The sequence below is a fragment of the Salvelinus sp. IW2-2015 genome, linkage group LG22 (genome assembly GCF_002910315.2).
Source record: "Salvelinus sp. IW2-2015 linkage group LG22, ASM291031v2, whole genome shotgun sequence".
Taxonomy (NCBI): Eukaryota; Metazoa; Chordata; class Actinopteri; order Salmoniformes; family Salmonidae; genus Salvelinus; species Salvelinus sp. IW2-2015.
In genome coordinates this window covers 9,752,542-9,771,606 of record NC_036862.1, presented here as the reverse complement: position 1 = coordinate 9,771,606, position 19,065 = coordinate 9,752,542, and the positions used below count along the sequence as shown (strand labels likewise).

Genomic DNA, 19,065 nt, shown 5'->3' with positions numbered 1-19,065 from the left:
ATCTTCAAATTCTTCCGACATTCACTTATTTGCGTACTAATTGAATTTATAACATTCTTGGGTGCATTTTTTGCATGCACCAGTACAAAACCCCCTTTCAGTTCACCCACTAGCCCAGATACTTGCAGGCCGTCGCACTATGGCGAAATCAGAATCACACGACATACCATTCCACACACACACACACACACACATTACAGAGTAGAAGAAAAATAGATCTATACCCCTCTGCTTGTTCTCACACTGTTCTTTAATTTCATGACGCATGTACAGATCTTGAACTCCACATATATAAAAAAAAAAAAACAGGAATCCTTTACTGTATAAAGGGGAAGTTTAAAAATCATCCATGAAATGCAAGAAGCTGAGGAATCTGATTTGAAGAAATCTGATTTGTTACACTTCACTACATTTCCACGCCGATACACACTGGACGGACAAGAATCAAAACTCCGTGCAAACACTCCCCCACAAACAAACACACACACCTACAAGCATAAGGCAAACATATTCCAACATTTTCAGATGAGGTGCATGTACCTCACATAATATTATGGAGTTTTTATCCATTCACTTCTTAAGACTGACATTACATTTGTGACATATGGATGAGATCCAGGATTGCATCCACTATGTCAAAACATAAGCATTGACCATAAACTACTACATAACCCATACAGTATGTTTAGAGGCTTACACTGTAATCACTGGCCTCAGATGCGTTGGCTTTTTGCCTGATTGTTTTCCAGCTGGACCCTGTTGGCATCGCAGCAGATGTAAAAGAAATTCATTGAGTTTAAATTAACGACCCACGCACATGCAAACAAGGTCACACACACACGCACAGCAGCAGCACAAAAGGAGTGCTAATTTATCCTAAGTGCATTAGCCAGGTCACCTATCCCATTGACCTACAAATGGGTCATCTCTGCAAGTCGCCCTAGTAAATCCGAGCTCGGGCATTCAGTATCATTCATTTGCAGAAACCCCATGTGAAATCGAGAGCTTGGGACTAACGATTACCTGCAAAAAGATGATTCTGAGATAATTGGCTTCAAAGTTCCAAACTCTCAATGGTTTGAAAGGTGTCAGCAATGTTTGTCTTGTATTCTTTTGAATTTAACAAGATTGGGGTGTTTAGAGTACTATATAGGTAGAGAACATTAAACAGAACAAGGCTTGATCAATAACTCAATTTGGACAAAAATGCAGATAGAACCAATAGTCCCAAGCGCTTGCAATATAGAGTGCAGAATAAATCGAAAGCTCTCTCTAGCTTTGACATAATAAATATTGATATACAGATCATTTCAAATGCCCAAAAGAGAATTGCTCAAAGTATTTGCCGTCATTAAGTCGTCCATATAGATTATAATCACCACATAAATAAGTTACAAATCCATCATGACAGACCAATCAACAAAAGTGCTACCCTGGCATAGTAAGACATTATGAATGCCATTAGAGATGAGCTACTTCTGCCAGCAGGATGGTGGAGGGATTCAGATAATAAATACCAAGGCCACATTTTTATTGGGCCTAATAGTTCTTAATTTCTCTCTTTTCTCATGCGGCCTCCTTGTTAATGCCTTACTCATGGTTTTGAAATGGAAAGGCATTCTGGGACTGTCCCCCCTGAATAAGGTGTGTTCAGGGCTCACCACGGATTTGATGTGACCACCTTCTGGGACACTTTTGTCCCTCAGGTTGGCGGGGGCCCGTTGACGTAGCTCAGGGCCAGTTGGAAGGTGCGGGCAAAGGAGTTGGAGCGGTGGCACTCTAAGTCCATGAGGAGTGTTGTGGGCCAGACCAGCAGGGCTAGGAACACAGCCAGCAGGACGACCAGGAACACTAGGCTCCTCAGAGTCTTTAGTGCCCGCAGGGGCCACGAGCTGCACTGGGTTTGTCTGTCAGGGCACTCATTTGGCCTAGAGGAGGAAGGAAATGGATAGAAGGAGCGTGATAGAATTACAAAGTCTCAGCATCGTTCAAGTCAGAGGTTGTTATTGACCTTGGGGACTGGGAGTGTGTGCTGTTTATAATGTCAATAAATCACATGGAGTGAGATTTGCTATCTTCTTCTAATTGGTGTTGAGTGGAATATCAAATGTCACGACGGGTACTTGCAGTGTTGTAGTTATGAAAGTTAAGCCTATTTGAGTGCATCTACGTATAATAAGTAAAAACTATGATAGTACAGTAATATAAGTTGAACCAAAGCATTGAATATTAAAACATATAGGCTGCGTTTACACAGGCAGAACAATGCTGATATTTTGCACAATTATTGGCAAAAGATCTGATTGGTCAAAATACAAATAATTGGGCAAAAGATCAGAATTGGTCTTCCTGTTTAAAGGCAGCCAAAGTTTACACGTGAATAAGACTTTACTCACAGTTGCTCACTATGGACCACCTCCCATGAGGCATTGCAGTGCAGCTCTTCCTCTGGAGACTGGCAGAGAAACAGAGGAATCAACAGAGAGAGGGATTGTGTATACACACACACAACCCGACAGGGGATGCATTCATTTTGACCTCTGCTCTGTAGGCCTATACAACTTTTTACAAGGCAGCTGGCAAAGGTTTTTACTTTTAGTGTGATCTGCATGCATACAACCTGCCATCTTCAGTACATTGTTGTACCCAAAACTGTGGCTTCCCTCAGAGCAACCAGCACACTGACACACATACACAGAGCAGTTTGGGTTACGGCACAGGCTAGACTCATTCTACATGCAGTGTTTCTATGCAACAAAGGCCAATTGTAAATTAAAAGAGATGTCGAGATGTGGTCCAATGAGGTTTCCGCGCACCCCCCCCCCCCCCCTCTCTCTCATGGGACCAAACCACCAGCCCCTCGTCTGCCCCTCTCCCTCTATCCACTCACTGGGTTCTGACGACCGCTCGTGGCCTATGGTGTGTCTTTATTCGCTCGTCTGCAATTACAGACATAAAAAAATCCAGTTAACGCTAGAACGTTCCGCCGTCCCTGTAAAGCTGCCAATTAAGCCACGAGCGCAAAGAAATTACAAGAGCCCCTTTGAATTGGAAATGGTTACTCTGCAAGGTTTGAGGCTTTGCAGTGAAATCAGGCTTTCCATCAGCACAGCGATTCACTTTCTTATGGACGTGTCCCCCTCTGGCGAACAGAATGCTTTAGTCAGGCTGGGCTTCAGACAGCTTAATTAGAAAGAAAAAAGCACCCTCCCAAAAGAACAGAAGGGAAATGTTCCTGGGCTGTTTCTGTTCTGTTGACACTTAAAACGTGGCCTCTGCTACACCGATACATTTATAAATCTCAATTTTATTGTTTTGTTTACGAGGGAGACGAGGTATAGGATACTCTTTGTAGGCGATGTGAGACTCCCAAAATAGTGGGCAATGAATTTAAAGCTGCATGCAATGACACAAAACACTGAGTGTGGATGATTCTATGGATATTCACTTCGTGATGCCACTGAATTCTCCATGCATTTTTGCAAATATTGAAAAGGAAAGTCGATTCCTAGAGCTAGTCATAGTGTAAAAAAAAAAGAAAAAAAAAGTGATCCTTTTCCACGAAGCAGGTCTGCATAGAACCAAACACCTTTGTGTGTATGTCTCACTATACATGCCCCTCTCTGGACCAATGCTAGTAAAGAGGAAAATAAGCAGAATCTAATCAGTGTGGACGGTCAGGAGTCTTGTGGAGGCTCCAGGGCACATCTCTCAGCTGTTCCAGAAAGCTACACACACACGTGAAGATTCTCATGTGATGCAGTACGCTGCTCAATGAAGGCTACTGTTGCTAGCAGCTCATTCCTCCAACTTTACTAATTTCAGACTGCAGCGGCTATAATTTTTTGGGTGTGGGCAAAGTCGAATGTCCTCAAAGGATCAGAGGGTTTCTGTCTAAGTCATTATTTCCACCAATAAACTGAGATGACAATGAATTCTAATTTGGAGGCGATATTATGGGTCAGAGGGCACACTAGATCAGTCTTGAAAAGGCAGAGGAGTTTTACTGGGTTTAAGGCATACCTTCCCAGTACTGTCGGTCTGGACTGCCTTGGAGCAGGCTCTGCGCTGTTGGACCGAGGGGACCCTAGAGGGGACGGTGTGTCCATGCGTCTGTCCCAGCCAAGCGCTGATGCGAGCAGGGTCAAAGGTCACAGGCTCCGGGTAGGGTCCGTCGGGCGTGGAGGTCATCCAGCAGCCAGAGAGTAGAGGTCTGTCATCTCTGACACTCTGGGTAGTGGGAGGTGAGAACACCTCTGGACCTGCATACTCAAACCTCCTCTCCGGCCTCTGGAAACACCAGCGACAAATGAGGATAGATTGTGTAATTTTACCTGGAATGAACTAACACATTTCAGTGAGGTTTTCTGCTTTAATATGCAAAATCCTCAGAGGCTTTGATGTCTTTATATTGCTGGCTTAATCAGATGCTAAAAATCAGTCCTACACTAATGTATCTTCCACTATTAATTCCAATGGGTTTTGGTTTGAGTTCAACAGCAGTGCAACACAATCAGTATTATATTAGTCACACCAGCAAAACAAAACTTCTCCCTACTGACACCGGTGATAATGGAAGTATTGGCTTTAGGGTTAACTGGAAACAGAGCACTAAGATTGTTTTCTCACACACACACATTCTCCACCTCTCTCTCACACACACACACATTCTCCACCTCTCTCTCACACACACACACAATAACTCCTTGTTAATCAAATTGAAGAACAACATTGTGCCTCATCATAATTTCAATGGATCATTTGTTTCACCCTGACAAGCGGATGCGCATACTTCAGTATACACCAAATTCCTTTGCCGGTTGAACACAAGTTTACATTCCTGATAATATTGCAAAAACATGTTGACCTGCGTGTGCCTCTGAGCCTAAGGGAACAGTGGCCGAGCGGAGCGCCAGAATACAAAATCAGTAGGAGGAGCTACTCACCATGTACTCTGCTGCGCTGTTATTTAGATCAGACTGAGAGCCTATGGAGCTGAGGTAACTCCGCCTCTTCACACCATCTCTTGCCAATGGCTTCTCTCGATCTGTTTGAATGACACAAGCACACCTCAAATCTGGTGCCAAGCCTCACCAACGCACATCGAAAACAATGACGGCGTTAATCATTTAAAATGTTCTCATGGTATCCCAATGTTTGAGGATAGAACACGTGGATTATTCTATAAGCGTCATAAACTTTTCATTTTAATCCATAGTAAATTATTTCATTGGCTACCTGTGTGGGCGCTGAAATATGACAAGCCAACGTCGTATTGGGAGACGGGGCCCCCGATGTCGACGGAGGGGTCCCACTCCAGCACCATGTGGTCCAGGTTGGTGGGGTTCCGCTGGTCTGGGGCACTGCCCTTCTCAAACACACCATCCTGCTCCAACAGGATCTCAGACGGACAGCCGGAGTCAGAGGCTTGAGTCAGTACCCAGTCATCCTCATACACCTGACATGGAGAGGAGGGAGCAAAGGAGGAGGTGTAAGTGGAAGGTAATAACTATAAGGATGCTATAAAAACACAATAATGGTAGAGTTGTTCTCAGCATTTGGCTTGGAACAGCTGTTCAGAGCCAAGAGAGAAATTGACATATTTCKCAACCCAAAAGTCACCTCGCTTGTCTTCACTASCTTCCTTTAACCCATATATGCCTTTCAGAACAGCGGACAGAAGCTTAGAAGAGCAGGGTCTTAGAGTGGCAGGTGCAGTTAAAGATACAGGTTAAGCAGACCATACCAGTCTCATGCTGAGCAGGCGTGTGTGCAGATGGCCCACTCCCTCAAATACTTGGGCACAGTAGAGCAGCAGCTCCTGCAGCCCCGCCTCGATATCTTGGGCGTCCTCTGGCTCGCTCCTCTGGATTAGCGCCTCACCCCGCTCCAGGAGACAGTTCAGACGCCCCGCATTCTCCCCCACTGCCTCCTGGAAGCTCTGAGGCCATACACACAGCACAGTTAAATCAGAGAGGAAACATTTACCAGGGGAAAGGCCTGGTACTGGCATCAGGTAGCAGCAAGTCAGGGACAGTTAATGGGAATTACAGATAAATTACCAGGTAAAGTASATGCAAAATTATGTTAGGCACAAGTGAGGACCGCTGATTGCGTGGTTAGATTACTTGGCTGGTCAGTCCTGTCCAGTACAGTCCTAYGCCATGTCCTTTACCTGCAGCTCCCGCATCTTMWRACAGGTGTCCCTTCCAGAGAAGTGCTCCACCTCGGTCAGCCTAAGGTCCATGTCAGCAAGCCACACAGCCATCTCCTCCCTCTGGCCATCAAACTCCTCCCGCTGGGACACACAGTGCTGGGGGAGGTGCAGGAGAAGACAGGGTAGGAAAGAGAGCATGTGAAGCGAGGGGGGTTGGATGTAGCGCAAAAAATAAATGTCCCCTATATACACTGCCTTAGACATCTGTGTGATGGCGYAAGGGGGTATCTTGCACCTCTTACCTTGAGTCTGCGGCAGACACTCTCAATGGTTCCATGTAGGCGGTCCCAGCGCTGACCACAGTCCTTGGCCATGCCCAGCAGGCGTGACCGCATGGCCCCATCAAAGAGCCTGGTCAGGGTCCTGTTCCTAAGGGTCAGACTGTCCAGCTGCACCAGCCGAGCCCCAGCCTGGGTCCTCAGGCTCTGGGAGGGGAGAGCACAACAACTGGGGGTTTAGATAGAGACTTGTTGTTCTATTATACAGGTGAACAAAACAGTGCTGTAATAACACCACCAACATGGGGCTTTAGATGGACATTAGACGGCCTAATCTAGTCTCTTTTTACCTCAAATTTCTTGAGCTCCTCCTTGGCAGTGACAAAGAGCACATGGGCAGATCTCGGGGAGTCGGCAGACTTCTCAGCCAATTGGAGCCAGTCGCAGAGAGAGGAGCACTCCTTCATGAACTCATGCCATAGCACCCATTTTCTTTCCAACCTTTGCGAGATAAAACAAACAAAGGTCAGACTGGTAAACAGAAAAGCACATCGATTAGGGTAGTATGGTTCACTGCTAGGAGAGACTGCAGAATCGCCCTGTTGATCAATATAATCTACTATCCATTAATTAACTGTCCACGTTAATTAGGTCTTAATCCTTCAAATCAGCAAATACACTTGAGAAAACCCCATAGGGGTCAGAAGAGAAAACTAATGTGTTGAGGAGTTGAGAAAMGGGATTTTTCTGATACACACTCACTGGACACATCCATCCAGAGACAGGCTTCCATCTTGGATCAAGCAGTTTCCCAGTGGCAGYCAGTCTTGGGGCTCCTCACTGATATCTAGTAGAGGCAGGAAGTGGGACTCGGAAAGTAGGGGCTCAGTGTGCTCTAGGATCAGGTCCAATCGCAAGGGGCTGTTCACAGACTGGGTAGCGACTCGKCGTTCAACCTCTTCCGACATTATGTCACTTCCTGTGCTGCAGGGACAATGTTGTCCATGACTACCGGCTGAGAGTGGCACCTCCACAGGCATCTTGGGCTCCACCTGTCACCTGGGCAGCTCCACCTGTTTGGGGTGGGAAAGTGTCGCTGCATTACAACACTCCGAAATGAGGTGACAATTACAACACATATACTCAATGCAATTCATTTGAAAGCATTTTTCACAGTAACAATGTCTATAGTATGTTATCAGATGGACCCTACATGCTTTTCAATGCACTCCGTAAAAAAGTGCGATCTTTGGAAAAAAAGAAAATCAAGGGTGGGATGTCTTGGAGCACTCAGTGTTGGGTGAGCACCTGAGTTAACCCATCAGGGTTATTCATATAAGTAATTACATACAGAGTTCTGAATGACTGCCCAGGAATTGAGAGAGACAGCGCAGATGGCGCGTAGCTGAATGCCTCCCAAAGTGAGGCAACTACCCGAATGGCCAAGAGGTAATTTTCTGGGCCATCTAATCGTTTTGTAGTAGCAATCCCTCTTATGAATTATGACTCAGCAGTTCAGACCATTCTAAAAAGGGGTTAGGAGCTGAAAACAGAGGACGTTTTCACATTACAGACTGTTGGATAGGAAATGAAAACAGTAAAGAGTAGTCCTTCGGTCCCATCAATGTTGACATTAACCATTTCTGCCTGCCTTTAGAAAATCATACAACAAAAGCTGAGGGTGTGTAATTAAAGCAGTCTGAAACATGCACTTGTCTGGTCAGTGCATAGGAGATGTTGTACCCACCGTGACTATTAAAACCTACCCTAACCAGAAACCGTGGATAGATGGCGGCATTCACGCAGAACTGAAAGCGCGAGCCACCGCATTTAACCATGGCAAGGTGACTGGGAATATGGCAGAATACAAACAGTGTAGTTATTCTCTCCGCAAGGCCATCAAACAAGTGAAATGTCAACAGAAAATGTTGCAATTCAACGGCTCAGACACGAGACGTATGTGGCAGGGTCTACAAACAATCACGGACTACAAAAAGAAAACCAGCCACGTCACGCTTCCAGACAAACTAAACACCTTCTTTGCCCGCTTTGAGGATAATACAGTGCCACCGACACGGCCCGCTACCAAGGACTGTGGTCTCTCCTCTGTGGCCGACGTGACTAAGACATTTAAGCGTGTTAACCCTTGCAAGGCTGCCGGCGCAGACCAGCTGGCTGGTGTGTTGATGGACATGCTTCAAGATGGCCACCACTGTTCCGCAACCCAAAAAGGCAAGTGAACTACAGGACTARCGCCCCGTAGCACTCACTTCATCATCATGAAGTGCAGAGAGTCTAGTTAAGGATCATATCACCTCTACCTTACCTGACACCCGAGACCCGCTTCAATAGATCCACAGACGATGCAATCACCATCGTACTGCACACTCCCCTACCCCATCTGGACAAGAGGAATAACTATGTAAGAATGCTGTTCATTGACTATAGCTCAGAATTCAACACCATAGTACCCTCCAAGCTCATCATTAAGCTAGAGGCCATGGGTCTCAACCCCACCCTGTGCAATTGGGTCTTGGACTTCCTGACGGGCCGCCCCCAGGTGGTGAATGTAGGAAACACAACCACTTCACTGATCCTTAACACTGGGGCCCCACAAGGGTGCGTGCTCAGCCCGTTCCTGTACTCCCTGTTCACACGACTGCGTGGCCATGCACGCCTCCAACTCAATCATCAAGTTTGCAGACGACAACAGTTGCAGGCCTGATTACGAACAACAAGATAGCCTACAGGGAGGTGGTGAGGGCACTCGGAGTATAGTGTCTGCAAACCAACCTCTCACTCAATGTCAACAAAACATTGGAGATGATCGTGGACCTCATGAAACAGCAGAGGGAGCACCCCCCTATCCACATCGACGGGACAGCAGTGGAGAAGGTGGATAGTTTTAAGTTCCTCGGCGTACATGTCACAGACAAATTGAAATGGTCCACTCACACAGACAGTGTGGTGAAGGCGCAACAGCACCGCTTCAACCTCAGGAGGCTGACGAAATGTGGCTTGTCACCTAAAACCCTCAAACTTTTACAGATACACAATTGAGAGCATCCTGTAGGGCTGCATTACCACCTGGTACAGCAACTGCACCACCCACAACCGCAAGGCTCTCCAGAGGGTGGTGCGGTCTACACAACACATCACCGGGGGCAAACTACCTGCCCTCCAGGACACCTACAGCACCCGATGTCACAGGTAGGCCAAAAAGATCAAAGACAACAACCACCCGAGCCACTGCCTGTTCACCCCGCTACCATCCAGAAGTTGAGGTTAGTACAGGTGCATCAAAGCTGGGACCGAGAGACTGAAAAACAGCTTCCATCTCAAGGCCATACCCCCGACTGTTAAACACCCATCACTAACACAGACGCTGCTGCTTACATACAGTGGCGGTTCAGACCATTTCAACTGGGGGGGGGGGGGGGGGGGCAGCTGGGCCAGTTGTACATTCAGAGGGGCCAGTTACATTAGACGTTATTGTTGTCATCGTTTTCTTCACTGCATTGCAGGCATTAGCAGGCAAAATACCATGTTCATAATCGTTGCCACTGTCTAATAACGGATGTAAAAAAAGAACGATAGCAAAAATTAGTTATGTAAAAATGATTTCATACTCCACATTTAGGGGGGCCACAAGGGGGTCCAAAATTGTTGTCACAGGGGCACTGCCCCCCCCCAGAACCGCCACTGCCTACATAGACTTGAAATCATTGGCCACTTCAATAAATGGATCACTAGTCATTTTAATAATGTTTACATATCTTGCATTACTCATCTCATATGTATATACACTGTATTTTATATAATCTTGCCTATCCTTTACTTAGATTTGTGTGTATTAGGTAGTTGTTGTGGAACTGTTAGATTACATGTTAGATATTGCTGCACTGTCGGAACTAGAAGCACAAGCATTTCACTACACTCGCAATAACATCTGCATGTGACCAATAACATTTGATTTGATTCATGCAGGCCGGTCTGTTTAATCCTGATTGTAGGCCCGGTCTGTTTAATCCTGGTTTTGTCTGTCATCTCTACAGTATAGTATAATAGTTTCTCTTTCCTTCTTTCTCTCGCTTTTATTCAGTGATTGACGGCACATTGGGCAGCAGCCTGTCAGATAACGTTTCAGAGTGGGCACAGGTTTCTGAGGCTGTCAGATCTTTGATCGTGAATTATAAACAGAAAAGATTGGCAAAAAGACTCATGTTTATCTAAATACCATTTAGAGCAGTGATATTCAAAGTCGGGGTTGTGACCCCTAGTAGCATCACAGGGGGAACTTACTTCAAAAACAAAACCTTACGAGTACAGATCATTGTATGGAACAAATGTTTTTTGAGAAAGATAATTGTATTTATTGGTTTCTRTCATTTTGATGTAATCAATTGTTGGTTATTTGTTGATGTAAAAATGTAAATTTGTCATTCAATTTTGGGTGGGATCGCAAATAATTATTGGGGGAAAAATATGGGGTCCCTGCGAAAAACAACAACATTTGAATACCACCGATTTAAACATTTATTTTTTGCATTCATTAGCTACTGAGGATACTTTTTGATGCAGTCTTCTCATTGTCATTCATAACTCATTTCCATGTTGCCATGCTTCAGGGCGGAAGGCATGTTGCTATGTGAAAGGAATGACAGCTCCTTCCAGGGGAAGTAGAACAGTGTGGAGGATGTTTCCAATACACATCACTGGCAATCTGCAATCCCACTTTTGGGTCGATGGACGCTCACCTGTCTATACTTAGTATTCCTTTCATATCCTCTTGAGGAACAGTCAGGATTGCAGAAGTTCTTTAGTCAGTGCAGAGATTTCACTATCAAGTTTGAACTCTTGGCAAACTTCTTACGTGGTTCTCAGTTGGTTCATTTGTGTGGCACAAAGCTGTGAGAAACTCTCCATTTGAGCCAACCTCTCAGACAGTGACATGCCCACAACTAATGACTAAACTGAAGTCCATAGGTCACAGAGACTGCCAGGAAAAAGTTTATGTAGGGCAGATGTGAGACCAGGCTGTCGGTGGAGTCTGAACTACTATCATGTGTGATACAGTTATGGACAACATCAATAAAATGGAAGGGGATGATTATATGACCCAAAAGTAAATATTGCTTATCTTACGGTGACATGAAACAGGGAACACAAGGTTGACATGGTTACCACTGCGTTATGCCAACCCAATCTGCTCACATTACTAGTGTTGTCAATCAAAATGTCCCGTAAACAACTTGATTGAGATGCCATGGAGACTTAACACTTCATAATAAATTAACACAGGAGTGTTCTTTTCCATGGCAGTTCTTTTTTTTTTATGCAGTTAAATAGAAATCCAGATTGTGGAAGTAGCCTGTAGGCTCTTTAAGAATTCCCTCAGCCTTGGAGGCCGATAAACCACTTCTTCACACTGCCCGGAAGAGTTACGAGGGCACAACTGGGGCCCTGGTATAAGAAAATGCCAAATAGATTTCCCCCGGTCCCTTACCTGCTGAATATGCCAAGGAAGGTTGGCTACTCTGGTACCGGGGGCTTATTGTTAATCATCGGCAAGTCAACGGACCTCTCCGGACTAATGTCACACTTGATAATCCGGCACAGCAGACTGCTGCCGCAATGACTGGCCTGAGGTTGACCTCTGCCCTTTGACTAATCATCCAGAGTGAGACAGGGAATAACACTACCAATCAGACAGATTTATCAACGGTCATCTTCTCCTCTTCATATTCAGATAGAAGAGAACGCAGGGCTTTCAAAATGGCTGCCAGCCATTGGTTAAATATGAACACCATGAAACGTCCTTTTCTTTTTACTCGAGAGAGCAGCGTCAGTCAGTCGCATCTCAACATTCATAAGCGTGTGTGGCTGACTGCTCCATTGAAAGAGGGCAAGGAGTCACTGGATTGGGCCTCGAGGCGATGGGAGTTAAAAATCGAAAGCAGTTTTATTACTTTTGTACCTGTTAGAGGAGCTCAGTCCATTCTGGAGTATAATGGAACACGCATGTGTCACAGCTTCTAAAGGGCACTCGTAATTTCTGCAGGCTGGGAGGGAGAGAGGGCTGGGCGGCAACGAGGCTCCAGATCTATGGTGAGAGGTTAATCAATTCTCCAGTGTTGAGTAGTGTGTGTGTGTGTGTGTGAGGGGGTTAGGGTTGCAGTATATGATGGAAGCTGACAGCCAGTAGTTGAGTAACATGTAATTCCATGGGGACTCGGGTCAGAAGCTCAGGTTTCGAGACATACATGCCTGTATCATATACGCCCTCCATAAAAAAAAAATGTCATGGTTAGGTTTCAGTCCCCCTCTAGACAGCACAAAGGGCAGGGGGCTTCTCTGGCTGCAGGTGATGATACAGTCCCAATAAATAGGCTACTTCTCAATGACATTACATTTACTCTGTTAAAACCTTCCTCTTTACAGTATGGCAAAGGCCATCTGTGTATATAGTACAGTCCTAAGACACTGGATGTCAAGTCACCATTTCTGCAGACTAGAGTAACTACCTGCCCATGAATACATGAATAGAGATATGACAAGTAAACTAATGTCAGCTTACGCCCACAATGTGCATGAGTCATATTACTGTCGTGGTAGGGGTGTAGAGGGGCAAAGCAGATGCATATTGATAGTTTTCCATAACAATACCAGCATTTGAATAAGTGAGAGAGCTGAATGAACCCAAACAGTGAAACTGCTGTCTGCTATGGAAGAAACAAAACTATACCTCTCCGGCTCAGACAAAAGGTGAGCTGTTGACGTCATCAGCCAACGATTGCCCAGACGAGCCCTGCTGCGCGAGACACATGAAAATTAATGACAGCGTCAACACAGCCATTAAAGCGTGATTGGCCGCTGACATTTCCTTGATGGATGCTTCGTCAGCTGACACCMGMAGCATCCTGGACCACCTGACGGACAGGCTGGGAGCGTGAAGCAGGAACATTACCAGMGAAAAGAGYATTGTTAACCTGCGGAGTCAGTCTGCTATTCAGTCTTTGACAGAAAGTATCAACTGTCATTTGCCTAAATATTGACTCAACCTCCAGGTCACGTACTGCTGGCTACATGTTCTTAGCGGGACAGCGTTCGGGGACAATAATTAATTGGCAATTGCATCCTTTTAGCCGTCTGACTTGCGGTGGACACAAAGTTTATAAGCAGCTGGGACAGGTCATTCTTTGTACGGGTGTGTGAAGGCAGCTCCTCTCCTCCTCTTCTGAAGGTGGAAACCCCCCCCCCCCCCAAAAAAAAAAACAGCTATTGGTATGCAGCTCCCATGCCTGGAGCAGAGGCTCAGGGCTGAACAGACCGAGGCACCACACCGCTGCATGAATCACATTTATCTGCCTGGATACTATTAGATGGGCTCTACAGCACCACCAGTGACCACGTAGTTAGTCTTGCTCAACAAAACMTAACTTTGACTTCAGCACTTTTTAGTCCATGCCAACTAGTTCAGTACTTCAACAACACGGAGGGCGAATGCAGTTCAGTCGAAAGGACTAGGCACAGTAGGCAAAATTAAACAAATAGCAAGTACAGAGCCATTGGAAACATAACATACTATTTGTGAAAAGTGACAACTGTGCACGTCACCATAGATGAAATAATGACATCTTAACAAATACACCTTGATCTATTCTCATCCCAACAGTTAGCATGCCTATCGACACGTTTACAGTGCCCGTCTCTTTTGCAGCATGTCCGACCACTCCCTTCTGTGCCATACCGCGGGCAGAGTGAGGAGCAGCAGCCGTGGGGGACATCCGGTGGGACAGCCAGTGAGGAGCAGCAGCCGTGGGGGACATCCGGTGGGACAGCCAGTGAGGAGCAGCAGCGTGGGGGACTCCGGTGGGACACGCCAGTGAGGAGCAGCAGCCGTGGGGGACATCCGGTGGGACAGCCAATTGAGGAGCAGCAGCCGTGGGGGACATCCGGTGGAACAGCCAGTGAGGAGCAGAGAAAATGGAGCGCAGTGCCACGTCTTCAACTGCTCCCAACCCATCCCCCTCAAACTCGCTCCCCTCACCCCAATGGCCCAGAGACTGCGGCCATTGTCTCGGGAGCACAAAAGACTCAAAGTGAACAAATGTGCCTTTCTGCTGTCCGGATGGAGTGCGGAAGACAGGCCTGGGACACCTGATCTATCCCTCCATCTGCACAGAGAAAGAGGCAGCCAGGGAGAGAAACTCACCGTTAGTCACCCCTGAACTGATCCAAGATCAGAACACTTAAAACAGTCAGTTGTGGGAGAGGAAAGGAGCAGGTCCAGAGGAGAGATCTGGTGACCCTCGATGGAAACTTTTTCACCCTCCAACTAAGTCTCTGCATTAATTGAGGGAGAACGAGAAAGAAATGGCAGAGACAAAATGGAGGGCGAAGCAGAATAAGAGAGAAAGGAGAGAAACACTGATTGAAAGACAGAGGGACAGATAGGAGAAAGGGTGATAGAGTGAGTGAGTTGTGTACTGTAGTACCGAGACTGTAGTATTCAGCCCTCAGTGACTGAAAGACAAATATTAGTTTGTAACACTACTGCACTCTAATAAAAAAAACGTGGTTAAACATCAAATACACTACAAAAGCTTTCTCATATTTCATAGGCTGCTAGAATTACTGAGCCTTCCCTACCAATATTTACTAAAAAGGTGTGTTTGGAAACAATGCTACGTTGGTGAAATCCGACCCCATGTTTCCAACAGCAATACCTCAGTCTTTAGATTTCAAGTGTCTGTATAAAACGCCTAAAGTAGGTGATGAGTACAAGACAACAAAGACAGAAAACAGAGAAATTACGTGAACACAATGGAACAAGAGGCTTGGCCCGGGAACAGGAAGAGATTGTGTGGTCAAGMACACTTTAGGTTACACAGATTATGTTTGGTGTCAGATAAAATCTCRTTTAATGAGGGCTGTATCTAATGTTGTGCTTGATCAGGCATGGGAAACTGGTGCTCTGGATATCATAGCTATACTATCGCTAAGAGGAGAGAGAGAATAACCCCAGTCACACAAGAGAACCCAGGACTGAAGAGTGGAGAGTACAATGGCTTTTGGGGGGGGGGGGGTCATCTTTGTCCAAATGCAGAGCACATTCCTCCGTTAGTGACCGCACCTCTCTTTAGGGTGACCATCATGCAGCCACACACAATGCCATATAGGATATGGGAATGGAACTCAATTCTTAGAGGGCTGGAGCACTCAATTAGACTCAGTGGTTCGCAATGTTCCTTGTGTCCTACAATTCATTTATTAGACATTATCAGGGGAAATGAACATAATTAAATGTGTTTGGCTAAATAACTAAAAGAGCAAGCTAATGAATGCAACGGAAATTGACTGGAATAAAAATTAAATTAAAAAAAACTTCCTGGAAACCATTTAGGGGCCTGCGATGGACGTCTGCAAGAGGGGCATAGACGGACAGATAGACTTAATCAAAATGGATGTCTGGACAGAAACCAAAATAAATCACAATACTTTAGAGTCCCTGTTATACCATACATTTTTGGTTATAGGAGAGCAGCAGGTAAATGAATCCGACCCTGAATCCAGTTGAGAAATCCTTGATCTGTTTATTTTCCCTCTCAGCTCCATGTAGGGAGCTTGGAGTGATACTCTACTGCCAGATGATATTCTTCAGGAGCTGAGCCCCTGAAGAGGGGACATTTTGTGATTAAGAGATCTGTAACCTTCAATGATGAGAGGGTATCATATCAATACCGAAATGAGAAAGGCCTGCAATTCTCCTTCTGATTAATGTCCTTACACCCTTTATCTCTAGGTCAGGGATAGTAAATTAAATAGCTATCTAAGATATCCTGATAGACGTCTGCTCACAAACTCATGAGTTGGGTTTCACAGACAGCCCGTTGTCAGCTTTCTGGTCCAGGGCCTYGCACTTGTCTGAGGGATGTTGCTGACTGATTCAGTAGTTAATTAGCCGACACCAATTTCTTCAGGTCAAGCACTGCTCAAAGGAGCAGAATCATTTTATCTAATTGCTGGTCACTAATGAAAAAAGGACTGTCAAAGGGCTGTGAAGATACACTGCGATTCCCATTAGGCCTATAGAAATTTGCTTTAGGTCACTGGCATTACAAGGTTTAGACATCGGCCCGCAAAAGTGATGTGCAATTTGTTGTGTAAAAGTACTCTACCTATTTTTATTTCACCTTTATTTAACCAGGTAGGCTAGTTGAGAACAAGTTCTCATTCACAACTGCGACCTGGCCAAGATAAAGCAAAAGCAGTGCGACACAAACAACAACACAGAGTTACACACGGAATAAACAAACGTACAGTCAATAACACAATAGAAAAAATCTACATACAGTGTGAGGAAATGAGGTAAGATTAGGGAGGAAAGGCAATAAATAGACCATAGTGGCAAAGTAATTACAATTTAGTTATTAAACACGGGAGTGATAGATGTGCAGACCTTGTGAAAAGAGCACAATTTTCAGTGAAAATTAGATGGCTGAGGAGTATTTGGTTCCACTAGGAGTTGTAGGTCCAGCAGTAAAGCTATTGATGCCACATCCTCAAAAAGTAATAACCTCAGGGCATGACAGGGAATTCACTTGTAAAAATGAGTCATGCATACTGTAGTTTCATAGTACAGCAGCCAGACAGTAACCGGTTCCTTTTGAAAACAATTTAAGTGGAAATGACACTTTAGACCTACAAGTTAGTACTACCTGAGATAAACACCATTCCTGTCTGCTCTTGGAACTTGTAATAACAACATTCGAATTTCGTCAATGTTAATGACCCACTTTGTCTCTCGCCAAACAAAACGAGAATGAAATAACATGTTATAATTTTACATTTTAATAGACCTACTCGAACGTTTAAACTATGTTGACGTCAAAAAGCCCCAATAGCATTGAGAGAGTGAAACAAACGGGCAACTTACGATTCTACTTCGTCTGGATTCACAGGTAGGATTCATACAGCTGGGAGGTCTTGACACTTGGAAGCTCCATTTCGCTTGATACCTAAATATGACAAACACTTATTCGAAATGCGGCGGSACGTTTGTGCACGCTTAAAGAAACAACCATAAGATGTCATTTGTGAAGTTGATCTGCATTCTCTTGTAAATGTAACAACTATAGAAAGAGCACGCCGGCGTTATGAATGTAGCAGGTAACTTGACCTGTCACAGGTAGTTTGAAACCACACCCCTCGCGTTCTACTCACCTGCATTAAACTTCCGCCTACCTGAATGTATCACGTACTGACAATTCCCAAGCAAAAATAGGATCTATCAAAAAATATTGCCTTATCCATTCTTTCATAACTGAAAAATACAGCGGACAATTCAATTGAAGTTTCCCTTATAGATTTTTTAAAACTCATAAGGTTATTTCCAGACTGTGATACAAAAAAAAATCAAAGACAGATGTCTCGATCATTTTAAATAAAATTTAATAAATGCAGACGTTTACATGTATTATACAGGCCATGTGCACAGCTCTTCTACCCCTTATATGTAATTATTCAAATGAAGGCATATTGTAGGCCAGTTACATAAGGATGGTATAAAAAGAGGTTGAAGTGGCTTGTATAATTGTTTTATTCTAAGCTGCAGTCATTTTATACTCATATGAGTATAACTTAACTGACTTGCCTAGTTAAATAAAGGTTAAATAAAAAAATGAGTATATTATAATTTTCACCCCAGTTGTCTTGAACACAGAGAATATCTTGGTAAATCTATTTGGCTCAGGCCTCCAGAAATAGTGGAGTGACTAGTATAAAGATGTGACTCATAAACCCCATGATTTACAGTAGATCCTGTGCTTTTAGGTGACAGTGAAATAAGATAGGTATTATACAGATTCAGGGTGCATTGTAATTGTATTTGTGTCATTAGAGAAGGCACAGACTCACGCTGTACTAATAGATAGCCCCCCCCCCCCCCCAAGGAGACCCTTTGTTGTTGATTACAGTGAAACAAAGGAGGGGCATCAGCAAGGCAAACATTCACCTCACTGTAGTCACATATACGGGCTACAGAGCCTCAGTATGGAGCAAGAACACAGCATGCCAGAGTGAGCGATTGTAATGTTTTTCTTCTTTTGAAACGTCTGCGAGTGTAATGTTTACTGTTAAATTTCATTGTTTATTTCACTTTTGTATATTATCTACCTCACTTGCTTTGGCAATGTGAACATGTTTCCCAGGCCAATAAAGCCCCTTGAATTGAATTGAGAGAGAGACAGATTCAGCCTTTTACATTGATGGCTTCACTCTCTCAGCTCATGTCTTAGAGGAGGACTCAGTCAGACGGTTTTCGTTGGTGCTTCAGCAGAAACAGGGGGAGTGAGTGAGAGAGATAGAGATTATATGCTTACCGCGTTCCCACTCTCCAACCGAAGCTAACGTCAAATCTCTTTTTAACAAGGGGAGAGGGGAGATGGGGGAGAGGCAAGGCATGCGAGATAACTTAATGAGCACGTCTGAATGGATTACCCACTCTGCTAATTATGACAAAAAACACTGTAAATATACATCAGAGTGGTTTTACTCTCCATACTCTCTGTTTTAATTATGTTATGGAGTGGGAAGGGGGCTTACCAATTGGCCTTTCCGGAGAAACAA

At 44.7% G+C, this 19,065-nt stretch overlaps 1 protein-coding gene across 6 annotated transcripts; it reads right to left on the bottom strand.

The window, feature by feature from the left end:
- Positions 1 to 231: 231 nt before the first annotated feature.
- On the bottom strand, positions 232 to 17,683 carry LOC111949427 (uncharacterized). 6 transcript variants are annotated; one of them, XM_023966575.2, is made up of 12 exons: positions 17,662 to 17,683; positions 17,375 to 17,456; positions 7,198 to 7,508; positions 6,786 to 6,936; positions 6,460 to 6,642; positions 6,176 to 6,313; positions 5,747 to 5,941; positions 5,239 to 5,458; positions 4,947 to 5,047; positions 4,024 to 4,290; positions 2,397 to 2,455; positions 232 to 1,928 (listed from the first exon to the last, which is right to left on the bottom strand). In XM_023966575.2, exons 3-12 carry the CDS (start codon positions 7,473 to 7,475, stop codon positions 1,703 to 1,705), a joined length of 1,818 nt encoding a protein of 605 aa, XP_023822343.1. In that variant the 5' UTR covers positions 7,476 to 7,508; positions 17,375 to 17,456; positions 17,662 to 17,683; the 3' UTR covers positions 232 to 1,702. The 6 variants fall into 6 exon arrangements, with proteins under 6 accessions (XP_023822343.1, XP_023822345.1, XP_023822342.1 ...); XM_023966577.1 differs by lacking the exons at positions 17,375 to 17,456; positions 17,662 to 17,683 and adding exons at positions 12,413 to 12,538; positions 13,181 to 13,268; XM_023966574.2 differs by lacking the exon at positions 17,662 to 17,683 and having other exon boundaries at positions 17,375 to 17,646.
- Positions 17,684 to 19,065: the final 1,382 nt, after the last annotated feature.